This window comes from Ostrea edulis, chromosome 9, assembly GCF_947568905.1.
Source record: "Ostrea edulis chromosome 9, xbOstEdul1.1, whole genome shotgun sequence".
Classification (NCBI taxonomy): Eukaryota; Metazoa; Mollusca; class Bivalvia; order Ostreida; family Ostreidae; genus Ostrea; species Ostrea edulis.
In genome coordinates, this window is record NC_079172.1 from 20,619,172 (window position 1) to 20,644,907 (window position 25,736).

Consider the following 25,736-nt stretch of genomic DNA (forward strand, 5'->3'; position numbering starts at 1 on the left):
TCCACCTCAAGATTCATCATGGTTTTCAATAGCACATATTTTTGCTTCAGTATCATTTATCAGATATACACTGTAGCTCTTCTTAAGACTTAAACACAATTGTGAAATATTTAAAATGACATTGTATTGTCAGACATAATCTGATGTTGTTTGTCTTTATTTCTGGATGAAAGCTCTTATCTTTCTTTTTGCCCATAAAGTCAAATATATCAAGAAACAAATTTGATTTCAAAATGTGAAAATAAGGAATATATGTCTCCAATGTTTGTATTATGTAGGATATTTTAACAAAGGAGGGGAGGAAGGTAATTTCAGCATGGCGATTACATTTTTAAAAATGCAAATTTTCAGCGGAAAAGAATGTTTATTTCAAACATATTGCACATGTTCATCAAAATACTTAAACAATATTGGATACACTTCAAACAACACAACAAAGCCCTTGTAATTCCACATCACAATGAAGATCAGCACGTGTAACGATTGTAAAATAAAGCATGTAACAGACATTAAATAAAGCAATGTTTCACAACATATGAATATGAATTGAAAGAGGACTTAAAAAAGAGATCATATCATTTCAATCTGCAAGTTTTCCTGAGTGTTTGGTTGATAAATATGAAATATAATATCAATACTATTTGCAGATCATGCACAAATAGTTTCTAAGAAGAGAGTAGATTTGTCATGGTTACACTGACGGAAAAAGTTAGAAAATGTATTAAGACACATATGATAACGACATGACCTATTTCTAATGATTGTCTGGTGTAAAAAATGTACAAACAGAATAGTTTAAAATACATGTATAAAATAAACACAAGATTTAAAATAAATAATAGTAAACAAACAACATTAAGAAGGCATTTGATATGTTATAACAGCAAAGGTTCATTACATAATAACACCACAGGCGGATCATTGCTATGAACCCCAAAAGTAACATTATAAAGGACATATTTCAATAAACGTATGCCATTTAACATGATGTAAACGGAATAAATATAGTTTGTTCTAAATGCAGTTAAACTCTAAAATATAAAACCTTTGAACTTAGGAACGGATGATAAGAAAAATCACAACACATTTGTCTTTACAGAACTGAACGTGCTTAATTTGGGTTGGACAAGAAATCTTTAAGTGCTGTGTATTTCAAAATCATGTTCCCGAACAACTTGAAGCTTTCTCTCATAATGATGTAGTCGCGGTCATGGTTATCGGTCCGTGACATCGTTCTGTACCGCTGGTTCATGGAGTGTGTTCTGTTGACAAAATCCGTGACCTTTGAACCCTGTGTCGTCAGAGCATTTGACAAGACACAGAGAATGGACTTCAGACCTTGGAAGATGTTGTTCAGAATGGGTGTAAATTGGTCTCTTTCGTATACCTCCTCGTCCCAACGCACTTGCTCAACGAAGATCATCACAACGGATAACTTTCGGTAATCTGTGAGCAAAATATCTGTTAACTGAAATGAAACGAGGTACTTTAATATATTTGAAATACTGTAAATAGCATGGGAAACTGAAAACAATATATGTACATTGTATTCCAGTTTTTGTTTGGCTCCTCGAGAGCAATTAATGTCTATTCCTGCACCTGACGTTTAGTCAGTTTGGAAAGCTGTAAGCGACTGCTCGGCTTTTCCGAGGGACATTTTAAAGTTACGGAAAATGAGTAGATTGACATAACACGTGCTTGTGTGTTCCAAATCAGAGAGATGCGGAAGTCATAAACAAAACTAAGGTCACGTCAAAAGAGTCAATTTCCGTCAACTATCTTTGCGAATGGATCAAGGGCTATTTATTATCTCTTAAAACTTCAAACTCATTGTAACAATTTGTATGTCATATCCTCTCGATAGTAATATTTCCCGCTATATTCAATCTAGCATGTGTAACGATCAAATAGGCCACGAGACCAATGATAAACCCGCTTTCTCTCCGGGTTCCAAAAGCTATAACTGTTTTGAACACGACTCTTGTTTGTAACGAGGTGCAGAAGTACAGATGGAGAATTGAATGATGACTTAATACTTGTATGCTTACGTTCATTTCTGAGATCATGCGCATGGCACCTCGAAATGCAGGGGTGGATGGGAATCCGTCCAATCGGAGATAGGGTGCTTCTAAATTGTTTTCGCAGTCACCCTGATGCACTCTAAGCTCAGTCTGTCATAAATGAAAAATATGAATAGAATTCACTACACACTCTAAATATGCGATTTAAAAAAAAATGAAATTGATCAAAGATGACCTAATGAATTCTAAAATGAAATATAATTCGGTGGGTGAAGGTTTTTTCTTATGGAGTTTTCCTAAACTACTAATTCTGAAAGATGCAAAATATTCACCGCTTATTGTATAAGCATAGAGGGATGGATATTGTTTTTGCAATTTCTTGAATTATTATCTGGCTTCAAAATGAAATCCATCCTTTCAATCCACCAATATAGTTTGGGACTATTCCAATGATATCTAATCTAAGATGTAATAGTATTTATTATTCGAAATATGATAACCATGAAGCTTACATAGTTGTGTTTTAGTTCTTGCACTTTGTCTCTTGTTTCTTTCATCTGAAAGACAAGTTCGCTGATAGTACGTGGAAGCGAAGGTGTCGGTGGCGTAAAGTCTGGGAAATTAAAATCCGGAATGTCCTGGGACGCTGCTTCCGGCCCCGTACAGGGACTTCGCCAGTGTTCAAATCTGGAGGTTGGAATAGGAGTACTGCTAATAAGAGTAGGAAGCACTGCCAGCAAAAATACTATAATGAAACCTGAAGAATAACATAAATGGAAATATTATTACAACGACCAAAGCAAAAGAAATATTTTCTACTCGATATTTTTGCAACTCTGCGTAAAATCTTTAATGATAAAGTCACTTAGTATTATTTGGAATCAAATACATTTATTTAAATGTTTACATATTTGAATCATTTACATATCTAAACCTAATAAATAGTATATGTATATTATGTGTTAATGATAATCGTAATATTTCAATTCATCTGATCCAACCCTATCAAAATTTGACAGTTTTCTTGTAATATTTAGCAAAAAATTAAATACATAATCGCATCTCTTTACCCATTGTTTGATTTTTCTTGATCGGTTTGATCGATTATTGATTTATGCGAGCGAGCATGCGTTTTTATAACGAAAGTTGAGGAAGCAAATTTCATTGGTCGAACCATCACTTAACTTTATAACACATCCGCTGTGTTTCAGCTATGTGTAGAGTAAGGGGAAATATTCTTTCCGTCATTAACATTGTCACATGGTCATAACAGTCACCAGGAATAGGTGTTAAAATTCAATGAGAAATGTAGCAATACAGGCTGAAATGGAAGATGAGGATTTTCACCCCCTTTGGCTCTGGTCACCCATTACAGTATATCAATAAGGTTTTTCTCATCAAGTGTTTGGGTTTTACTTTTTCGGAGAAGCTTGGAGAGAATTATTGGTCGCAGTGGGAAAATGGTGGCTGTAACACTTTGGAAAAGTTTTCCGTACTGTTTATATAACGGGTACTACAATTAGAAAATGACGGTGAAGCATTTTTTAATACTATAAATATGTATTTGTAGAGGTGATGTGTCATAACCCCCTCTTGTGAACTGGACATTTTTACATCACTAAATTTTCAGCAGACAGAATCAAGGAGACCGGACGTATCTTGTTGATACACATAACCCGTGTTTAAACAAGTATCTTTAATAGCTATAAACAATTAAAAGAAAGTTCATGGGAGTCTTTCATAATAATGTGATGCTTATATGATGATGTGCTACCATGTGATGACTAGTCGCTGGTCAGCTGGTATATATATATATATAAGCCGTTCTTGGCACACTGATTTGACTGCGGACAACTCCGTTTACCTGATCAGGATATGGGGCTCACGGCGGGTGTGACCGGTCAACAGGGGATGCTTACTCCTCCTAGGCACCCGATCCCACCTCTGGTGTGTCCAGGGGTCCGTGTTTGCCCAACTATCTATTTTGTATTGCTTGTAGGAGTTATGAGATTGATCACTGTTCGTTATCTTCACCTTGCATATATATCATAAAGCTTCTTCAGGAGTATATGTGGTATATAGATATGGACAAAAATAGCACAATATCTAAGCTAATCTAACTAATAGCTAGTGTCTAAAATGTATAAGTTCAAGTTCAGTTTATTCTCTCACTTAATGGAACATGAGGTTCTACACACAATGTACACGAATAAAAACAATACACAGGATTCACGTGAAAAAAGCAGAGTAAGTTTAGGTGAATGAAATGAAATAAATAATGGAGGACAGACTTGGTCATATATTTTAAGATAGGAAATTACACAATTTGATAAATGCATCATTGGAGTCGGCAGTTGACAATAATGAAAATATTGTAAAAGTTTGGTTTATAATAATATTCTTATACAGATATTTTTCCACCATTCTTTATTTAAAAAAATGCCACTCGAGGATATAATGATGTTCATTAGTTCTTTGACCCTTGTTACAGATATGGCAATTTCTCTCATGTTTTGGATTGCCACACCTGTCTCGACTGGAAGTCTTTCTGAATTTAATAAATGTTGTTCTAGCTTTTCAGGTATTACATTGTCATATTTTTGAAATCCAAATTCACTTTTGAAAATACCATATATCTGACTCATAGATATCACTTTGCAATTTCTTTATATACTGGCCTCAAGACCATAAACTGAGAATAGATCAGACTCGCGTCAAAATTGTGATCACTTATATCGTAAGATTTATCTAGCACATATGTTTAAAAATGCCGGTTTATTAAAAAAAAAAATCAAACGCAAACATATACTGAAAATGTTTGTTTATTATGAGATTATCTTCACCTTTCATGAAAAGTATTTCAAAACTTAAATGAATTTGAAATTTAGGCTTAAGTCTATTCGCAGTCTATGGTCTCGAGGCCTGATCTTCAAGACGTTGTTTAACAGTAGTTTTTATTTTTAAGTAATTGGTATTTTTAAAGATTTGTTTTATATATATACATGAATGAAAGATGAAGATAACGAACAGTGATCAATCTCATACTGTAGAATCATTTAAATTCGTGGTGGCCAATTTTCGTGGATTGCTGAATTTTTACGGGTTCGTGGGGAAATAATTTCGTGGATTTCTATATTTGTAAGATTCTTGTCTACTACTTTTCTTTATTCGTTGAGGATGTAAATTCGTGGGTGAGGGGTACCCACGAATTCCACGAAAATTGAGCCACCACGAATTCTAATGACTCCACCGTAACTCCTATAAACACACCAGAGATGTGATCCGGTGCCTATTATAAATGAATATCATATATAATCTTAATATAATAGAGCAAAATTGATGAACGATTAGATTATTGTCATTGTATGTTGATGCAGAATGTGAAGACAAACAAGACTTAAAAACCTTTTATAATTTCTTATACATCTGTGTATTGCTTCGAAAACTCAAGACACAATCAAATGAAATAAATATTTATACAAGACACTGAATAAGATATTGAAAAATATCAAATTGATATGGATGTCCACAATATTAATATGATGAATCGTCTAATTATATATATAAAAAAAATATAATGGTTTAAAAACTACATTCAAATTCCTGGGCCATCAGGGGTGGGATCAGGTGCCTAGGAGGAGTAAGCATCTCCTGTTGACACGACACGCCCGCCAAGACCCCTTCATCTTGATCAGGTATCGGAGTAATATTTAGTTAAAATCAGTAGGTAAATAACAAAACACGTCAGATTGGTGGGCGTGACCGGTCCACAGAAGATGGCACCTGATCCCACCTTTGGTGTGTCCAGGGGTCCGTGTTCGCCTTACTCGTAACTTGCATTCTTTATAGAATTCATCAGACTGATTACTGTTCATTACCTTTACGTATTCAAAACAGTGACTATATAACGTCTAAATCCTACGACTAATACGAAACGGAGAGCAGGTCAAACACGGACCCCCGGACACACCAGAGATGTGATTAGGTGAGGCGTAGGAATCTCTTGTTGACCGGTCACACATATATATATATTGGATACAAATTCTTTCAACCCAGTGCTTCATTTCCTTGTAATACATACAATCATGGTTAATTGTCTGCCGAAAATATATCTGTAACTTATGTGTATAGTAAAAACCGCATTTTCGTTTTAGAGGGTAAACATGATACTGCTATAATTCTACATCCATATGTTTCATTCCTTAAAGAATAATTAGTTTCTACACGCATATTTGGTTCTACTGACTAGTCAGTGATAACTAAAATACAAGTAACCAATTTCATCTTCGTTAAGTTATTTATACCAATATCTTTGAATAATTTAAACTCATTTTGTTGTAGTTTTCCAAAACTATAGTAAGTCTTAATACAAATTGATTTATATACAATTACATATCTGTTTCATTAAAATTCTGGTTGAAATGTTTTCATATATCATTTTGCGATCAGTTATTTCTAGCAACGTAACCCATGTTTTGTACTTTTATTGTTCGCAATTCTCAATATACACACCGGGGCTTGCCAGGAACCTTTCAACGTGACATATCAATGAGTGAAAAATTCTCGACGGGAACAAACAAACAAAATCGTGACACTTGAAGCAAAAAAGAAATTCAAATTACATAAAAATACGGATAAATGTATGGTGTTTTTTTTAATTAATTGGAATATATAACCAAGAAATGAAGAGGGGGAATTATTTTGTATTTTACCCCCCCCCCCTTCTTTTATACACACCCTATAGATTTATATTCATTAAAACCAAACGCTAGTGCTCTATTATGAATAGTAAAAATCATTATCACATAATATCTTCTTTTGCTCCCTGTTATAAAGTTCTGAAATAATCTTTATTAGATTATGTCCCAAAAGGAAATGTTAAAGCATAATGAGGAAATAGAATATGCTTTCTGGTTACCTTTACATCAGATAAATTTCTTTTATACAGTCACCCATGATACATGCAAGGCACAAGGAAAATGAAAATATCGAAATCAATCTACTTCCAGAACTTGTGATTCTGAAATCATCTTTCTCGATATCTTTAATTAGAAAAAAAAAAAATGTATCAGTGCATTTTATATACATGTACATTGTATATTTCGAAGCAGCTGTTCTAAATCGTATACAATGGTAGAGCTGTTGTCACATGGTATAACATCTTTTCCGGCTTGTAATAGTATAAAGGTAAATAAACCGTACTATTGCTGGATTGTAATTCATTAAATAAGACAAGATGGATTTGATGATATTTACTAAAAATTAAGAATTTTTAATTATCATAACTGAAAAGTTATTTTCCGATTAATTTATTACCAATTATTGAATTTAAAATTTTTGACAATCACTCAAATTAAATTCCATCGCATTATGAAGATACTTCAATTATTTCCTTCAAGTTTATATTTATCTTTTGAGTAGCACCGATTGTAAATGCCCATTTCTAATAACCTCGCAGTATTTATCTATTTATATTGCCTTTATTGTGTCTACAAGTATGAGGCCCGTGGGGACCCGGGTTAGAATAGGTCCTCGATACCCCTTGCTTGTTGTAAGAGGCCACGAAATGGGGCGCCCATTCGCATGACACAAAAACCGAGGCTCCGGGTCACAGCAGGTGTGGTATGATAAAGATCCCTCCCTGCTCAAAGGCCGTAAGTGCCGAACATAGGACTAAATTTTGAAAATGTTAGACATTTAGATAATGGAAAGGAGGGAAAGGGATGGATTATTTCTCCATTCAAACAAATATTAAGAACCATATATGTATGTACTGTCTACATTTATTAAATATGTGGGTCAGGGAGCCAATTTACTCTTTATTTTGCTTAGAGTTGTAACATTTAATGATAAAATGGATTCTAAGGAACTTGAATAATAGGGGACTATATTTTCGGTAGAACCCACGGTGTAGTAAATATCTCACTTTATTCGCTCAAATGAAATTTTTGAAAGCACTGATGTTAAACAACATCATAAGAAAAAAACCCTAAATCAATAGGAATCAGTCTCAACTGAATAACATAACGTAGTAGAGAGAATGTGCATGATATTTTTAAGTTGTTACCCCTCTCGAGTTCATTTCACTATGGGGAAAAAAAATCCTGAGAAAATTCTCTTTCTTATACGATACAATACACGTACCCCATCTTCATTTATGTTGTCATGTACCTTATAATATTATTACTATTTTTCTAAAAAAAAAAAAAAAAAAAAAAAAAAAAAACAACAAAAAAAACCCCAACAAAACCCCCCCCCAAATTAAAATGACAAAAAATTACTAGCATCGAAAGACGATAGAAATAACGATTCATGTGTATAACTCTAAAAACATCAGAGGAATTCCAATCTATTTGATATGATATTGGATTTTCCAATGCTCTTTATTTTTGATTTCCCAATTGCATAAAGATCTTTATACTTAGTGTTATAATGAACCATCAGTAGATACGATTTTGAATGAATGATTGGTTGTATATTGTTTAACGTCCCTCTTGAGAATTTTTCCCTCGTGTAAATTTAAGCTTATGTTCGGCGCTTACGGCTTTTAAGTTTTTACGTGCCACACCTGCTGTGACACGGGACCTCGGTTTTGCAGTCTCATCCGAAGGACCGCCCCATTTAGTCGCCTCTCACGACAAGCACGGGGTACTGAGTACCAATTCTAATCCGGATCCTCACGGAATTGAATGAAAAGATTGTGACCTTGAAACTATCCTTGATACAAAACCAATCACCCAGTTTTCTGTATACACTCTTTAGTTGCAGCACACAAAATACCACTCTTCCAATAAATATGAGACTGAAAATTCCATCCTGTTTAAACGATAATATTTTGTGAGCACTTGCTTTGTGCAATACATGTATATCGTTAATGGAATATGCTAGTAGAGTTATGAGTTGTTTACACACTGCAGTCATGTGATTTTGAAGTTTTGAGTCAATCGTAACTTCTCGGATCTTTCCGGCAAGCTTGGGAAAGGCACCGGATTTCGCGGAAGTACGAAATTTGTAAAAGCTATCAAGCTTTGTGTAAATCACTAATTACAGATTATTAACATGTTTCATATATACTATGGGGAGATCTAATGTTTCTAGAAAATATTTATTGGAAAAAACCCCCCACCAAGATACTAGTCCATTGTTATAGTCATATTTTTATTTGATATAAAATACAATCGAGGCTGTTTTTCCGCTTGCCGGAAAGCCCCCCCCCTCCCCCCCGAGATTGGTTTTGATTGCCCGGGATACTTGTGATGCAAACGATACACGTACATGTAAAAGTACATTGTATTTGTTATTCTCAAACCCGATATAATGTGTTGAAGAGAGCATCACACCGACACAAGAAAGAAGTGGGGGTAAGGGCATTGAAGCATGGGCGCCATTGCCCCAATAATTTTGCAGAGAGAGAGGGGCGTGACTGTTTGTGACGGTGGTCGGTGTTTATTGGAGCAGCGAATGTAACGCCATCTGTGGTTAGTACGCGTTTGAAGGGCTCCAGTACTATCAATACTATTCATTCATTCATTCATTCATACTTTATTTCCTCCTTTAGGAGATTATGAAGAAAATACATTTACATCAATATAATTACAAATACATGTACATACAAAGAAAGAAAGAAAAGAGAAAAACACATTATGTACACAATATAAACAAAAATAGAAAAGAATAGGATATTCTTAGTTGTACACCTCAACATATGAGTACATATGGTAGCAGCTGTCCCTTTTAAAGCCAAAGCATATTTAATATAGATATATTTACTGCAGTGAGCATCTGTAGTATAGGGCTGAAGTGCTGCGCACCAATTTAAAGTTCAGCAGACGGAATGATGTGGCGTCCATCTTATTTAAAGGTGTAGATATTTGGCCACCAAGAAGAACAAGGTACCATTCAAATTCCGAGAGCCCACAGAGTTCTGCACACAGTTCGACACTGAAGTTATTAGCGATGGCGTTCCACCACTGTTCTCGTATGCTGGCGGTACTTAGACACAAACAAGACGAGTGACAGAAAACATCCATGAACGAATTACCACATAAATGACAGAAATGAACAAGGCCATTTACATGCATACCTGTATATATTTTGCATATGAATTTGCAAAGTTCAATGTTACCTAATTTCCAAATTGTGGCAGGTTTTATATCTGAAAATATTTGTCTGAATAAATGGAAATCCGGACTGTTCATCCTCAATTGCCGCTGGTCTTGGTGATACAATGATACGGTATTTCTGGATATCCTTTTCCAGGATAACTTATCTGGGAAGAATCCGTTGTCAAGCCATGTACTTATATAATTGGTAAGATTGTATGTTTGCAAGGTTTGAATGATATCTGGAATAAAACCATATTGGACTTCTGAAAGGTTTTGCCAGTAAGAAAATAATCGAGTCAAGAATATTTTCTTTGGTAGAGTGTTTATGTCCATTCGACAGAGCCTTCCTAAGAACAGTAGTTTTCTTGTATCTTGGCGAATGTAACGCCATCTGTGGTTAGTACGCGTTTGAAGGGCTCCAGTACTATCAATACTATGATAGAAGTGCTTGAATATTTGAACTGAGAATCTCACTAACGGAAATATGCTAAAATATGATTTGTATTATACTGCTATGTATACGATTACATGGTATGCAATTTAAAACGTATAGACCAAACTTTGTTTTATTGTATAATGTGTCGTCAGGTTAATAAAAAATATTATGAAGATATTGATGGACATCTAAATTACTCCCTCCCCGATTCTTCCTTGGTGTGGATATATGCGAAAGATAAAAATGTTCCCCTTTTCCCTGCCCCCACCCCCCGGTCGTCGACTGGTATTGTATCTAGAAGCAGTTCCGTTAAAAGCTCACATAGTCTAACCACTTCTTCATTTACCGTGCAAACCGAACTACATGTAACAGTCGTTTCTGGAAATTTTGTTTATAAAGTGTAAAAATCTGTCTTTATTCTAATTTTCTTCCGCATAGAATGCTAGCTGTTGCTTCATAGGGCTATGAAAAGCTGTAAAGGCGTGTGTGCAATTCAGGTAAAAACGGTATTTCGGCAGTAACTCGAAACTCTGCTATTGAAAAACACTCAAGGAAATTTTGGCAAAAATTGCATAATCCATAAAAACATTCTTGTATCCTTTAATGTTGCCAATATTTTATTTGCCGCGTACATGCGTTAAGAGGTTGTTGACGTATACCATTCATGAATATGAAAGGATTTTTAATTACATTTTATGCTTATGAACTTCCTTAATAGAGTTCATGATATCGTTATTGGTGAGAAGTTTTATTTTTAACTTATTGACAACATAAATCAAGGAGAGAGTTTTTATAGGCAATGCCTGTTGACTAATCCTATCTATTTAATTATTGAATACAATATTGTTTAAAAACAATTCTATTCCCTAAACAATTCAGCATTTTCGCATCGTGAATATATTAACAACACAGAAACAAAATTATGTTTCACTGCCTCTTCCAACTATAAAGAAGATTTGATGATCTTTGACCTGAAAATCAATAAGTTGATTGATTGTTTTACGTCCCGTCGAGAAGTTTTCACCCATACTGAGACGTCACCAGCTGTAGGTGAAGTACCACAAATTTAGTCCTATGTTTAGCGCTCAGGACCGTAGCAGTAAGGGTTCTTTATCGTGCCAATGCCTGTCGCGATACGGGACCTAAGTTTTTAAGGTCATATCCGAAAGACCCGTGATTCTCACTTCCAAATGCTGAGCGTTTGATCACAAAGGCTTAGGTTTCGGCCATAGAACAAGCGGGGCTCGAACTCACAACCTCCCGGTTACGAAGCGAACTATTTACCTACCGCGAAAATCAACGGGATAGTCCACAGGTACATGTACCTGACACAGTGTATAAATTATAATATATATTTTTTAGTTTGTTTACAGATAGTCATTTTTAAATATATATATATATATATATATATATATATATATATATATATTATATATATATATATATATATATATATATATATATATATATATATACTGTATATATATATATATATATACTGTATATATATATATATATATATATATATATATATATATATATATATATATATATATATATATATATTAAAACGTCAAGCACCTGTGACAAGCAGGTGTGTCAAGCAGTCTGGACAACAGTAACTGTATGTATGTGCATCTACAATACCATGTGACCTACAGTGTATAACCAATGAGTGTTGAACCTGATAAATTGGTAAAGTCCCTCTACTTCCATTGGCCGTATGACGAAGTTTAATTTGATTATCAGACGTACAGTAGGTTTAAGCGTACAAGACAACAATTGTGTAAATTTATACGAGTTATTAATGTAAAAGTCTCCCCGAATAAACACTTATGCATTGTATATTTTGTTTTCATGTACTGTATTATATGCACGCCTTGTCATGAACAAAACCAAATGTTTGTGTAAATTGTTTTCTCTATACCATATGTAGGTATTGGTTGATGAGAATTAAAGAATGTAAACAACACCGTGACATTTGACCACCTGATCTAAACTTCGATTGGGGTCATCTATCAGTCTCATTTCTTCGTACAATGAATTTGACCAAATGGTACTGTTCAGATCATGGTCCCCGGGGGTAGGGTGGGGCTACAATAAGGGGTCAAAGATTTACATGCTGATATCTATCTTCTCCAGAATCAATTAAACTTGGTACAAATTATTCTTGGATGAAGGGGACTCAAGTTTGTTTAAACGAAGGACCACTCCCCCTTCAAAAGAGAGATAATCACGAAAATGAAAAATAGGGTGGGGTCATTTAAAAACTTTTTTCTCAAGAACCACGGGGCCAGAAAAGAGGAGGTTTAGATGAAAGCTTCCTGACATAGCGTAGGTTGAATTTTTGTTTTCAAATCATGGTCCCTGGGGGTAGGGTAGGGCCACAATAAGGAATCAAAGTTTTACATGCTGATATATAGGAAAAATCTCAAGAACCACTGGACCATAAAAGTTGAACATGAAAGCTTCCTGACATAGAGTAGATTTATGTTTGTTCACATCGGAGGTACGGTAGAGCCACAATAGGGGATCAAAGTTTTACATATTATGGTCATATGAAATATCTTGTTTAATATATAATGTATCTTATATAATTTATAAGATGTCTTATAAATATATATGAGATATCTTATAAACTTTCTTATTGTAAGATAACTTATCAAAATTATAAGTTATCTTATAAAAGTTATAAGATATTTTATAAAGTATATTAGATATCTTACAAAAGTTCATTAATGAGATATTATATAAAATGTATAAGATATCTTATAAAAAGTTTATGAGATATCTCATAAAACATGTTAGATATCTTATTTGTGTTATAAGATATTTTATAAGAATAAATTTAGAAGATATCTTCTATTTTTATCAGATGTATCATAAACCTTTTAAGATATCTTGTTTAATATATGGTATCTTATGAAAGGTGAAGATAACGAACAGTGATCAATCTCATAACTGCTATAAGCAATACAAAATAGATAGATGGGCAAACACGGACCCATGAACACACCAGAGGTGGGATCAGGTGCCTAGGAGGAGTAAGCATCTCCTGTCGACCGGTCACACCCGCCGTGAGCCCTATATCCTGATCAGGTAAACGAAGTTATCCGTAGTCAAAATCTGTGTGCCACGAACGGCCTAACAATCGGTTTGAAATACGTCAGACAGCATTTGACCCAATGATAGGTTGTATTGACGAACTAGATCGTTATAACGACCATAGAATTTGCGAAATGCTGACTTCGATCGAGACTGTTGAAACCCCTGTACCATCAACTTGTTTGTCAGTAGCTTAACTCGATTTAAAAACTGACCGTACGCAGAACAAACTCCTACGTATCAAATCCGTTGAGAGATATAAACAACATATGGCAGGTGATAATAATTAACTTTATTTGATATCTTAATAAATAATTGATAAGATATATGATATATTTGATGAGATATCTTATAAACTTTAAATCATATGAAATATATTATAAAATTTATTAGATATCTTATTAACAATAGAAAATACCGCATATATTATATAATATATCTTTATAAAGGTATAAATATGGCGTGCCAATGATGTGTGAAAATATGGTGGTAATTGACTATGGGATCTTTGAATATCAAAAGATCCAGGCGAACGAAGACCATTTTAAGGAAAATATCTAGACGGATCAGATGTCACGTGGGCTCTGTCGAGTTAAACATATTATTAGTTGCAATGTATTCGTTAATGGAGATCGAAGAAAATGTGAGACTGGTTCTGTTTTATGCTGTAATCTCCGTTCTCCATGTTGATTATAGGGTGATTATCTATAGCTTCCTCCTAGTCCACTGACAGAGAAATATAGAATTACTTTATAGGGCGGAAGAGCGGCATCACGTCGACTTGACAGTTCAGTTTGACCTCAACCTACATGTAATCATTCGCGGCTTAATAGTTCTTGGTACAGGTTCATTTATATGTAACCTTGTAGTAATTATCTTATTGACGAAATTCAAATGTAAAACTCTTTTTATATCTTTGTTGCTGAATACAAGGTTTTGATGACATGCTCTTTATCTAACATTTCTACATACCATGACTGCATATTTTATCATTCGGAATTTCAATATTAATTTTGATACCACAAGTCTAAGGGCAGTCTTTTCATGGCATCATTAGCAAATCATTAACGCGTCGGCTTCTGTATTTCAAAAGAACATTTCTCAACCTCGACGGTTACATGCACCCTGCAACATGTACGAAAATGCGCACTTCATTGATCAACTCGTTATTGTTAAAGAACTTTGTAGCATGGTGACATCATCAACAGGTAATGTGATATGAATATCATATCACACAATGTAAATTTACAAGAATGCATAATTATACATTTTGTTAATCTACCTTTCTCAACTGAAAATAGATATAAACAGTCATGTAATACATACCAAAATTTGCATCTTGTGCGGTATCAACGTTCGAGACTTCGAAATTACGATTTTAAAAAACCCCGATAAAATTAAGAGAGATTCCAACATTATTGCAATCTAATTAAAATTAGATCTTTGATCTGCTCATGCAATCGCTACACAAAGTAGCAGCGATTGCATGAACGGATCAAAGATCTAATTTTAATTAGATTGACATTATTGTCAACAAGGCAGGTCATCCATAGACGGTCTTGTAACTAGACAAGTTGCAGCAATCAAAGAAGCATCATCAGACAAAGAGCAGAGCAAGAGAGAGAGATCGGGACACACACACACACACACACACACACAGAGGCAAAGTGGCTGGTGTATACAAAATGTACTTGGCGCTGGCCAAAGCTGAGAGTTTAGATTATGACAAGGTCAGGATCGCAATATTAACAGCGTATGAATTAGTACCTGAAGCGTACATACAAAAATATAAAAACAGACAATCAGATATATGTTGAATTAAAACAAGGTGTGTTTGTGAAACACAAATGCCCCCGATAATGGCCAATTCCGAAGATGGCCAAGGTCACAAGGGCAAATATCTTGGTACCAGTAGAAATATCTTGTCAAAAGAAATACTTATGTACAATATGAAAGCTCTAATATTTACCATTTACAAGTTATGACCAATGTAAAAAAAATTTTAAGTAGGTCAAATGTCAAGGTCAAAATGTTCAATACCAACGGAAAGATCTTGTAACAAGGAATACTCATGTGAAATATCAAAGCTCTATCTCTTGCTGTTCAAAAGGTATTCGCAAGGTTAAAGTTTTCAAAAAGTAGGTCAAACGTCAAGGTAACGGGGTCAAAAATGTTGGTACCCACGGAAAGGTCTTGTCACAAGGAATACTCATGTGAACTATCAAAGCTCTATCACTTACTGTTCAAAAGTTATTAGCAAGGTTAAGGTTTCAGACAGAATTACAGAATGACAGACAGGACAAAAACAATATGCCCCCCCCCCCCCCCCCCCCCCCCCGATCTCGGGGGTATAAAAATAAATTTATTGGATCAATGGTTGAGATGTAATAGAAGTAAATATTTCAAAAACTTTCGTAAAGTCATTCTAACTAGTAATATTTGAGAACATACAGTGTATTTAGAAGAAACTTCTTGAGAACTTTTTTGGCAAAATCCCAAACTAATTGTGACCGGTAAACAGGGGATGCTTACTCCTCCTAGGCACCTGATCCCACCTCTGGTGTGTCCAGGGGTGCGTGTTTGCCCAACTATCTATTTTGTATTGCTTATAGCAGTTATGAGATTGATCACTGTTCGTTATCTTCACTTTGCATCGAATAGTTTAGTCTCTACTAAGAAAAGTCTCAGTCTCCCCAGTCTCCAACTGACAGTGGTTCTACGTCCGGTACACGGTCAGGACGTTCTGAAGGTTCCTCAAGTCTCCACCTGACAGTGGTTCTACATCCGGTACACGGTCAGGACGTTCTGAAGGTTCCTCAAGTCTCCACCTGACAGTGGTTCTGCATCCGGTACACGGTCAGGACGTTCTGAAGGTTCCTCAAGTCTCCACCTCACAGTCATCCCGTGGGGATCCGGGTTAAAACAGGTCTTCAGTACCCCTTGCTTGTCGTAGAAGGCGACTAAATGGGGCGGTCCTTCGGATGAGAAGACAAAAACCGAGGCCCAGTGTCACAGCAGGTGTGGGCAGTATAAAGAATGGACAAAAAACTCATGGGCTAAGAATACCAGGAGAGGAAAGCGGTTGTCATTCCATTCCTGTCCTTCCACATAAGTGGGTTTTTCGGAGAGGTAAAGCTTTAATTCAGAGTGGCGAACATTCTCAGTTTCATAAATATAAAGTTTAATTTGCAAGGATTGACAGGGCCAAATTATGCAATTTTTGGGTTCATATGGTCAAGGGTCAAACTGGGTATAATTATACCGTATATAGTCTCCTATATTTTTAGAATCATTTGCTTGATTGACACTAAACTTGGTATACTGGTACATCATAGGAAGTAGATGTCACCTATGGATTTTTAGGTCACATGGTCAATCCACTCTAGACATAGGAAGATATTGTCTGCTCAGTGTAAAACTTATACGGTACAAATTTTGATGCACCAGATGCGCATTTCGACAAATAATGTCTCTTCAATGATGCTCATGGCGAAACATTGGAAATCCGATATAACAATAAACTTGTAAGAACAACAACAACACCAACAAAAAAACCAAACCAAACAAAACAAAACAAAACACAAAAAAACAAAAAAAACAAAAACAAACCAACAAAAAAACAACAACAACCCCCCCCCCCCCAGAATACCAAAGACTTGAGTCAAATTCGTCTAAGGATCAGAGCTATGCATGAGGGACATAAACCTTAATATTGAAATGAATTTCTAAATTTTATCGCAGCAATTAAATACATATGTATACATAAGTATTTTCAAACTAGTAACGAAGTACTTAGCTACTGGGTTGTAGATACCCTCGGGGACTAACAGTCTTGAATTGGTTTGGCACTATTATCAATGGAATGATGCATTTGTATAATCCTTTTAAATTTGCACCACGGGGGCATATATGTTTTACAAAAAAGTTTTGTTATCAAGTAAAATGCAAAGGCAATGCAGTGTAATGCGAAGTCGTATCCTTAATTCGTTCAATGCAATGAAGAACAGTGACCAATCTCATAAACCCCATACAGATTACTGTACTACGAGTATTAAGACTAATTTCAACATCTGTAAGTTAATGTACTATTACGACTTTGACAAAGCAATGTCATGTCATATTTAATGTCAGAATTATGAAGAAACTTTAGATTAAAATCTTAAAAGTCTTAATCATTTCAAATCTCAAATTGGAAAGGATCACGTGATTTCTTAATTAATAAACGAAGTATTAATATGTAAAAACAATTTCTTTGTTTTTCTCCTTAATATAAAAGACAAATAATCGCTAAATAGAGTTTAGATTTATTACTGCTTCCCGTCATTTTCATTTTAGAACATCAAGGAGAATGATAAAAGATTACTAATTTCCATAAAAAAATATTCATACGTAAACAAATGCGTTCTGTAGCACGTGCGTGTATTGTATAGTCCTGATCGGTTTAAGAGTTGTGGTAATGAATTTTATTTTTATCCCATAGAATACTGAATAAAACAGCAAAAAAGAATTTCCAAGTAGGAGGAGGGAATCATTCATTAACGGTCAAAGAGAAGGAACTCCACTATGACGATATGCGTCAACGGCAAGCACGTGCTATTTGAAGAGACGAAAATGTTAGACTATTTCCTGTTGAAATTAAAGCTGTGTAAAAATTTCACTGGAGTTCATGACTGGACTTTCATTTGATCTAAATCAAACGGGTATTTTCAGGAATAAATTGCCGATTTTTTAATAAATGAAAGCGAAGCTATGTAACAATTTCCCTGCTCTTCAAATATTGAACGAATTAATATAATATGAAATATTTAATTCATAAATGTGCAATTCTTTTAAGAATTATTAAGAAAATACATACTACAAATTCAATTATTTCTAGGATTATACAAAAGCAAAGAGCAATATATTAAATTTTAAAGATTCATGTATGTAGGGTGACATTTGTTTGCAGAAGTTACATTGGCAAAGCATATCTACCACAACTATTGTATAATTTTAAACAATTTTGAAAATATAAAAATGATCAACAGGCATGTACACGAAACTTTCCTAAGATATTCCCTTAGGAAAAAAGGTTAGGAACTTCCTAAGATCAACTTAGGACACTCTCGGCGATATCTTAGGAACACCTTTTAGCACTTTCGCGCCACTTTACTTAGGATCATTCTTATTGCTTATTTTTATTGATACACATGATATTCGCGACCTATTTCCGAGCAAACAAATACAGTCTAGACACACACAGCTACATAAAAAAACCCACACAAAACATTTTACATTTATACAAATATTCTTAAGGTAGATACCGTATATTTAATATAATTATGATATAAATTAAGAAAATATAAGTAATAAAAAAAGAAAACCCGGATATTGGGATACAGGAACCCATACATGTATGCTTCATATAATACTATTGTTTTACAATGAATGTAAAACTGATACGGTACCAATTTTGATGCACCAGATGCGCATTTCAACAAATAATGTCTCTTCAGTGATGCTCAACCGAAATGTTTGAAATCCGAAATAACTATGAAGTTTTAGAGCTAAATATAGCCAAAAACAGCGTGACAAAAAAAAGTGGAACCAAATTCGTCCAAGGATAAGAGCTATGCATGAGGGAGATAATCCTTAATTTTGAAATGAATTTCTAAATTTTATAACATCAATTAAATATACATCCGTATTTTCAAGCTAGTAACGAAGTACTTAGCTACTGGGCTGTAGAGACCCTCGGGGACGAACAGTCCACCAGCAGAGGCCTCGACCCAGGGGTCATAATGTAAAACTTATACGGTACCAATTTTGATGCACCAGATGCGCATTTCAACAAATAATGTCTCTTCAGTGATGCTCAACCGAAATGTTTGAAATCCGAAATAACTATGAAGTTTTAGAGCTAAATATAGCCAAAAACAGCGTGCCAAATGAATGCAATGCGAAACCACTGAGCCACGTGATACTTCTGTACGATAGTTTAAAACTAGTATACCTTGACTTACGTGTATCCCTGACAAGGTCATAGATACAATTAAAATTTAAAACATGGTGACTTGCAAGTCAAACTGCTCTAAATTTGATTTGCGAGTTGTGCGGATTAGTTCATCATCATGAGGAGTAAGAAGAGGAACCCAAATTTTCAAATGAGATTTTTATCGTGCCGCATCTCATGACACGGGATCTCGGTTTTTGCGTTCTAGTCCGAAGGATCATCCCCTTTAGTCACCTCTTCTAACAAGCAAGGGGGTACTGAGGACCTATTTTAACCAGTGTCGAAGATAGCTTCGTGAACACGCCTGAAGGTTCATAAAAACTTTCACCGCCGTGGTTGTTTAGAGATAGAGCTTTCGTCCCGCATGTAGGGGTTTTGAGATTGATCACTGTTCGTTATCTTCACCTTTCATGCAGAAGGTCGGGGTTGGAATCCCGGGCGCGATAGACCTAAGTCGTTAAAACAGGTAGTGACAGCTCCATCGCCAAACGCTCGGCATCAGGTGTGAATGTCGCAGGTCCTCGGAGATGACCTTAAAAACCGATGTCCAGTGTCACAGTAGGTGTCGCACGCTAAAGAACCCTCATTGCTCGATGGCCGTAAGCGCTGAGCATGGGCCTAAATTTGAAACTCTTCAATGGTCTTGGTGACATCTCCATATAAGTGAAAAATTCTCGAGAGGGTCGTTAAACAAGATACATGTGTATAATCATACAAATAATCATGACTGTCAATATCTATATGCATCCTTGTACTGAATGCGAGGAGTGGTTCCAAATAAAAGGTAGAACCACAACGTTTATTAAACATCAATTCAGCTTATCAATCATAATTAGTTACAAATATTAGGTCAAGGACATAAACAGACCAAAGACAGACGGGAAATAATATGGTCTTCTATCTCGGGGGTATAAAAAGAAGAAAACTACCACAAATTTAAAACCAGAAAGGGGAATTCCACCCGGAAGAGGTATTTCATTTACGGCAAAGTGGGCAGAATGTGTCAAATATCACTCGTGTGTATAAGACGCCTACTCATTGCTAGAAATGACAAACAATTACAACGCAAATGTAACTTGAGCTTTTCGAGCCAAGATATGGGGTTTCATGCCGGGGTTCGAACAGCAAATTGTGGCAAAGTTACAGTGTATAAAGAAATTCCAGTGTTCTCGGGATAATATAAAAGAATATCATATTTAACAGAGTTAAAATTTGCTTTACCTCATAAGAAGCTAAAACGTACAAATAAATCGAAGCTAAGATGAACCTGTGAACGTGTCATATAAATAACTTTTAAGGAGGAATATACACCAGAGAAATCTGACGTGAATGGAAAGTGGTGGATTGTTCAACAAGCTTTTGAAATTGAAAAGTTTCAAATTTACGTCATTAGTGAAAAATAGTTATAGAAGAAACAAATCTGAAAAATACCAAAATTCTTGCTCGAATCGACGGCATTCAACTACAGATCAGAAGTGGACACGTAAAACTTACTTAGCTACCCAGCTAAAAGGAAGGTATATGCAATACTGACATTTATATTCAAAAGGAAGTTGTCCATTATGAGTATATAGTGTTCCTCCTTATATTATATGCTTGTTAATGCACTTCTATCTTTCAATGCGATCCCGTGGGGATTCGGGTTAGAATAGGTCCTCAGTACCCCTTGCTTGTCGCAAGAGGCGACTAAATTGGGGGGTCCTTCGGATGAGTCAGCAAAAACCGATGCCCCGTGTCACAGAAGTTGTGGCATGATAAAGATTCCTCCCTGTTCAAAGGCCGTAAGCGCCGAGCATAGGCCTACATGTTGCAGCCCTGTGGCAATGGTGACTTCTCCAAATGAATTTTTACACACTGATTTTGACTACGGATTACTCCATTTACATGATCATGATATTGGGCTCACGGTGGGTGTGACGATCAACTGGGGATGCTTATTCCTCCCACGCACCCGTTTGATTAGATATATCCAGGGATCCGTGTTTGTCCAACTTTTTAATTTTGTATTCTTTATAGGAGTTACGAAATTGATCACTGTTCGTTATTTTATCATTATTGTACATTTAATCACGACAATTACCCTAAATTGCTTTACATGTACAACAATACAAACAAACTAAAACAAAGAACAATACATAGAAAAGGGCATAAATAATACTAAACCTGGCTATGAGAAGGCAAAACTACACACGATTTGAAGGGTTAAAAATTACTGTATCCTTAAATACCGAATTACAGATTAAATTCAAGTTTAAAAAGATATGTTTTAAGTTTCTTTAAAAAAAAAAAAAAACCCAGCTAATGAACCTTCGACAGGAAGAGCCAGCGGGAGGCAGTTCCACAAACTTGATGAATATTCATTAAATAGTCTTTCGGCTTACAGCTATCTTCACCTTTACATCTCTATATAATGGGGACTGCTTTCTTAAGACTGGCAAACAATATAATATATTGTGTATGTTCACCTGTCCATATCTTAGAGTGGTGTTACTTTTATAATCAGATCGATGATCTGGATTTCTTCTTTCATATCACCAATTCGTGAGATTATCTCACCAATATCAAATTATCATTCATAATGGTAAAATGCGGTTCTTTAGAAACTTACATTTGATTTTTTCAAGAAACTGGTTTGTATGCTAGAAGTATTGTGACGTAATGATACTGAACCACGTTCCGATTTGGTGTAAAGATGACTGATTATAAGATAAGAATTTGGGGAAATAAACTGCGTGTTATTACAAAAATAGCCAAGATATGTATTTAACTTCCAAGTTTCGACTTCATCGTTAGGTAAGACAGCTCGTTTAAAACTTCCGTAAATTAAAAACAATCTTGGCCTCCCTGTCTAATGGCGGTAAATTGATATATTACAGAAAGAACATCGCCTTCTTGCACAAAGTGAATACTAACAATCCTGTATTATGTACTAGATTATGTAGAAAATACATTGCAACTTTTGCCAGTAACTTCTCAGTAGGAAAATTTACAAACAAACGCTGGGAATCGTCATACCCCTTTAATGACAACAAAACAAGCACTTCATTCGTAAAAATTAAATGCAGCTCGGTCCAATAACTTTCGAATTTGGTCAAGGAAGTCGACAGAGAAACTGTTGGACCGATGGCGGCAAATCTAGATATTATATACTTTTGCACAACGAGTGCATTTGTATATATCCGAATCGATTTCAGATATACTCTTAATCACAACTGAAATTCACATGGGATAATTATACAAGAGCGTTGAATACCGCGTTTTCTAGACATCTTACGTTTTGTATGATATATCGTCAACAAAATTCATAATTAACAGATAGTACAAAAGTTTTCACGGAAGCAATCAACGCATTTTGTTAGCGATATTTCGTGCCTTGTTAATAATAATGGGGAATGTGTGTGTGTGATAATTATAAAATACATATCAAGTAAAATAATGCACTTCCCTATCATAAAATACCCCTTTTTCCTTTTGTCGTACCTGCACTGTAACATTTTTCTGTTATCGTGACTCTACAGGTTTACGGAAGGCTTATTATTAAAAGAAAAAAGTCAATTGTCTCACCTGTTCCATTTTCATTATTTCCTATACACCAATATTCCATACTTGTCACTGTCAGCTGAAGTCCGCATATAATCACAAAATGTGGTCATGCCTATAATATAAAACATTTCTTATAGAATGTTGAGTAAGCTTTCCTAATAAATTTGAGAGTAATCAGCTGGTCCAAAATAGATCTGGAGGTGAAATTTATATAAAGAGTATATGAAGCTGACATATAAAATTACACGATCTCTGTAAAACTTACAACCCACCTTGCTTCATGTGGAGATAATTTCAACAGAAACTAATCCACTAGCGGTGATTTCCTATTGCCTTTGTCTCATTTGATTTCATTCTAACAGCCAATGCATTGAAAAAACACGTAACAAAAATTTAGTTGTTAGTAAAAAAGACGAATGCCATGCATTCTTCTCAAAGTGCATCTGAATATACGAATATGTCATTTTACAAGATATTCAGTACTTCAAATTTCTCTCCAATTCGCTTCTGCAAATCAAATAACCGCATTAAAGTGCAGTAAAGTTAGATTTTGAAAACGTAGATGTAATGAGGTTAACGCGGAAATTTAATTGGTCACAAAGTAGCGAATCCAATAAGGAAGATCTTATCATTTTATAAAACTGTTCTATTTTTATTTTCTATGTGAAATACTACCGTTCAATTGATATCTCGGATAGCGGAAACCATATAGTCAAATAAGTCAACGACAGAATGCGGAAAGGAGATTCGATGGAACCTCCAGAGGTTATTCTTCTTTAAAGGTCTGACCATAAAAAAATCAAGTAGCGCGGTTCACATTACAAAGAGGGGGTGAACGAACTAAGCGATAGATCGATTCATGAACGAGGCACAAATGTACATGTATGAAATATATATTACTAACGTGGGTTGTTACGATATGACCATCACAAGGTGTGCTGAAAAATGCATGTTTACTCTCCTATTTAAAAATAAATTAAAATGGTAGAAATACTGATCAAATTACTCCCTCGAGAAATGAGGGGGACATTAAATATTACCTTCCCCCCAATTTATACACTATGTGGTAGATAATCTAATCCCGTTATTTACACATTACACGCGATCATATGAACAAGAGGAGATAACGAACAGTGGTCAATTTCATAACTCCTGTAAAAAATACGAAATTGAGAGAAGGGCAAATACGGACCCTTGGACATACCAGAGGTGGAGTGAGCATCCCCTGTAGACTCGCCGTGAGCCTTATATCTTGTTAATGTGAATAGAGTAATGTCTATGTACACTGAGTGGATAAAAAGTAATTGCAAAAACATGTTTGACGTCATCATCATTTTGTTCAATTCAATATATTTTACTGATTACGCGTAACGAATAAACTTGGGACGTAATACCAAGAGTGTGAAATAACTAAGCTATGAATTTTTCGAGGAACCGTTTGTAGTTCACCACGGCAGACGGGTTGCGACGGTTAACGCTATTTGGTACCGCTTGCAGGGCGGCGACCACGAGTTACCTGCCCCTATACAATGAGTTAATTGCCCCTGTATTTCATCTGTTAAGTTGTACTTAAAATAGGCTAACTCTTGCGCAAAAAAAGATAGAAAATATCAAATATTGGAAAGCGGGACGATAGACCAAACATATCTACGAAGAGACCGTTGGTGCCGGAAATATCTCTGTCTTTAGTAGTGTCCGCGAGGTACATTAATTTATAAAACATGAGCTATTAGTACCATATTGCCCGGGAATCAAAAGATTTTTGCAAGATCGGTAAGTATATTCAATATAGGCTAAACAAGCACAAGGCCAGGGCACGTGGTAAGTCATTCCGCAGCGCAGGAATGACCAAAACTAACCTACTACGGTACCATTTACAGAAATTACCAAAAAAATGACAAAAATTACCGAGAGAGGAGCTAAAATGACCTCAGTAATACATGACATCTACTATCATATTCACATTAAAAATTTTGGTCCCTCCATTGACGACTTCAATAATTTTTAATTTCGGTCATATCTTTGGTATTTTCTGTGAATGTTTGTAATTTCGGACATTATATGTAACAATCCTACTATTCATTCCACAATGAAGGCCAGTGGGCCTAGATTTTTAATTTGATACACGTATAAACTTAACACTGCGCAAGTTACGTCACGGAATGCAGTATAGGGGAGGAGAAAATATTTGGCTGGACGAGGAGTCGAACCTAGGATCCCTGCATTACTAGTCAGGTGCTCTAACCACTGAGCTATCCAGGTCGATATCCACGGTCCGTGTAGCCCTAACTACTAAATTCCTCCCTTTAATTTGTTTTTGCCGTCGAAGAAACACAACCCAGATTCATTTCACCCCTGGCAGGACAAGAGTGGTCACGGCACCAACTGGTAAAATCTTGCACAGAGGTCCCTAGGTTCAATTCCCGATCCAGCCACAAATTTTCTCCGTGTATGTCTATCTGAGACTGAGTTGGAAAATTACGGTATCTTCATAGTGACAAACTAATGAAAATATTGATCAAATTCGACTGGTC

General features: G+C 35.3%; 1 protein-coding gene and 1 long non-coding RNA gene across 5 annotated transcripts in view; one reads left to right on the top strand and one right to left on the bottom strand.

Moving 5' to 3' along the window:
* Positions 1-344: 344 nt before the first annotated feature.
* LOC125657706 (uncharacterized) lies at positions 345-23,634 on the bottom strand. 2 transcript variants are annotated; one of them, XM_048888447.2, is made up of 5 exons: positions 23,475-23,634; positions 23,224-23,314; positions 2,534-2,778; positions 2,049-2,171; positions 345-1,468 (listed from the first exon to the last, which is right to left on the bottom strand). In XM_048888447.2, the coding sequence occupies exons 2-5, from the start codon at positions 23,261-23,263 to the stop codon at positions 1,112-1,114; spliced, it is 765 nt and encodes a 254-aa protein (XP_048744404.1). In that variant the 5' UTR covers positions 23,264-23,314; positions 23,475-23,634; the 3' UTR covers positions 345-1,111. The 2 variants fall into 2 exon arrangements, with proteins under 2 accessions (XP_048744404.1, XP_056004780.1); XM_056148805.1 differs by lacking the exons at positions 23,224-23,314; positions 23,475-23,634 and adding an exon at positions 3,092-3,123.
* A 1,037-nt stretch (positions 23,635-24,671) lies between these two features.
* The window catches only part of LOC125668557 (uncharacterized), an 8,621-nt gene continuing 7,556 nt past the window's right edge, over positions 24,672-25,736 (top strand). For 2 of the 3 annotated variants that reach the window (XR_008798480.1, XR_008798481.1), the window contains exon 1: positions 24,683-25,736. This exon is cut by the window's right edge and continues 335 nt beyond it. This is a non-coding gene — a long non-coding RNA (uncharacterized LOC125668557). The other variant, XR_008798482.1, reaches the window with a different exon arrangement.

Bases quoted from the DNA above. Each gene is read 5' to 3' on its own strand.
- LOC125657706 (XM_048888447.2), bottom strand. From the start codon at position 23,263: ATGGAATATTGGTGTATAGGAAATAATGAAAATGGAACAG. The intron at 2,172-2,533 runs GTAAGCTTCATG...CATTTATGACAG, and splicing joins AAGAACTAAAACACAACTAT to ACTGAGCTTAGAGTGCATCA. The intron at 1,469-2,048 runs GTAAGCATACAA...GTTTCATTTCAG, and splicing joins GCATGATCTCAGAAATGAAC to TTAACAGATATTTTGCTCAC.